General features: G+C 32.6%; 1 protein-coding gene across 1 annotated transcript in view; it reads left to right on the top strand.

Annotated features, from left to right (window-relative positions):
• LOC119591806 (gastrula zinc finger protein XlCGF9.1-like) overlaps positions 1-1,131 on the top strand; it is a 1,836-nt gene extending 705 nt beyond the window's left edge. The window contains exons 2-3 of the mRNA XM_037940551.1: positions 140-215; positions 325-1,131. Coding sequence (XP_037796479.1) covers positions 140-215; positions 325-750 — 502 coding nt within the window. The 3' untranslated portion in view covers positions 751-1,131. The remainder of the gene's footprint in view (positions 1-139; positions 216-324) is intronic.
• Positions 1,132-2,602: the final 1,471 nt, after the last annotated feature.

Raw genomic sequence — 2,602 nt, 5'->3', positions numbered from 1 at the left:
CTCGAGGAGCCAAAACTAAATAGTGAAAGTTAGTAGGGATTAATTTATGCATATACTTACTTGGAATCTTTTATATAACACAAAATGAATTAGAGCATACACTACCTGTGACACATCATCATTTTCATGATGATTAAAGATATTACCTTTCCCATGTGATAGTCCTGTTAATCACCATATCAGAACATGAATTTATTCAGATGTTCATTAAACAAGTAAAACCCATGTAAACCATGCCAGATCTGTACATACCCCTTGTGCTTGATTAAAAAAAGATTTCAATGGAACTGTATGATAAAGAATAAGATACAGCCTTCTCTACAGATGATGCAGCAGACAAACTATCAATGGGGAGATACCAGAAGGACCACAAGAGAAAGGCAGAATGCAACATCCACCAACAAAGTGCATCAGTGCCCTTACTGTCCCTACAGAGCAACAAAAAACCACACTCTTCAGAGGCATCTCTTGAAACATACTGGAGAGAAGCCTTTTTCATGCCCTTATTGTTCTTATGGAACAACAAGAAAGGAATTTTTGAAAGAACATATCAATAGACATACAGGAGAAAAGCCTTTTGCTTGTCCATTTTGTTCTTATAGTTCCTCACACAAGAACATCCTAAGAAGGCATATGATCAAACACACAGCAGAGAGAGCATTCCAGTGTGCACATTGCCACTATCAAGCACCAGATAAAGAAACTTTAACAATGCACATCCAGAGTCACAACATTGGTGGACCTCTGTAGTGTATTGGCATTGTGTTGCCAAGTATTTAATGGAAAGCACCCCATATTGAATATTGGTGATACTATTCAGTGTCTTGGCTTTTGATAATGTTTAACATGTTGCCAAAGGTTTTATTGACAAGATCCCATATAAAGTGCAAGAATACAGTTTTAGTCATTAATTCAGGAGGCTATATATTGAATAATTGGGCAAGGTTCTTTAACTTGTAGAATATCAGTGATTGTGTATATATTGATAGGAAGCAAGAGTTGGCTGTGTAAGGCTCTATGTGTTTCCAAGAATGAATAAATATTAGAGTTATTTAGATAGGGAAGATTTTGGCTACTCAAGTGTGATTTACCTGTAGAAAAATCTAAGCTTAATAAAGAATAGTATTTTTAGTATGAATTTTAGATATCCTGTTGTAAAATGATGACATGTTATAGGATTGTATCCAAGATTTATTATTATGGTTACTTTTTTCAGAGTTTAAAAGCTGTTTTGAGTTTAATACTTCTAAAATAGATTAACTGCCAGTGTAGTATTATACTAGATAATAGTCAGCTAGTTTTGAATTACGTTAGATACTGTAATTGTCATGAATCGGTATATATATGATAATTCCTAATGATTTTAGATCAAATGATGATACTCTAGTCATATACACATGAGTGTACATGTATATAGATGCAGCAATTGTGTGTGCCCTTAATCAAGAAATAGATTCCAAAGTTGTTCTGTTATCAGCAAGAAACCATTCAATAAATGTTTCAATTAGATTTAAAAATCAATTGTAAAGAGTTGATATACTTAAGATTATTAGTCTTTACAGACATCATTTACTCAGACATCCAAATAAACTGATTATTTTATATAAAGAAACTGCAATTATCTGCACTTATCCTTAACCTTAGGAGCATGTTTTGTAAAGGATTTTTATTTAAGGCGTACAAGAAATGGAAAGATTTTGTGAATGAAAGAATTTTTTTCATAAATTCTTCAGTAAAAATAATATTTACCAAATAACCAATTACATAAAAGGTTGGCATTCAGACCATGATATGGAAAAAAATGCATTATTCTAAAATTAGGATTTTTGTGTGAAGAGATTTGATTTTGGTAGAATGAAAGAAAGCCATATTATGTAGGAACTTGGAAGTGTATATGTGTTGGAGCATTTACATTTGCTAATACTGGTTGAACCTCCATAAACCTGGCAAGCTTAGAATGAAAGATGTGATGTAGTAGTACATAGTTTAAACCGGTGAAGTTTAGAGTTAAAAAAGGCATAAAATCATATAAAATACTAATTTTGCTATAGCTTACATACACAGACTTACTGGACTTCTTAATGGCAGTGTTAGTCATATGGCAAAAGTTTGCAATATTTATAACAATGTAAATTTTACAGATTTACATTTCAATACATTACCACCAGTTGCACTACTTTTTGGTCTCTTTGAAAACACATTTCAGGCTTAAATGTAAGAGGCTTAAGCTATCATAGCAGTATCAACCGATTAAGTTAGACAATTCAGGCCAAGTGGTTGTCATGGAAACTAATAACTTCAAGATTCAAATGATTATCCTGAACTAATCTGTATGGTATAGTTGGGGCATTCATTCTAAGCCAACTATTCCAAGCTGTAACATATATACAACTTTGTGCTTGTTTTCTCTTCCTACTACTTCCTCACTCCTCTACTATTACTTCTTTCTCAAGCCCACTTTCCATATAAGCATAAATGTTGCAAGTTTACAAGCCTGATATAGCAAAAGACATGGAAAAGGTAGTATAGATAGTCATAGGATGATATTTTAACTTACTCATACTTCTCATACTTGAATATTGACTGCCACAGACATTACTGT

The sequence above is a fragment of the Penaeus monodon genome, chromosome 29 (assembly GCF_015228065.2).
Source record: "Penaeus monodon isolate SGIC_2016 chromosome 29, NSTDA_Pmon_1, whole genome shotgun sequence".
Lineage (NCBI taxonomy): Eukaryota > Metazoa > Arthropoda > Malacostraca > Decapoda > Penaeidae > Penaeus > Penaeus monodon.
This window is presented reverse-complemented; position numbering and strand designations above follow the sequence as displayed.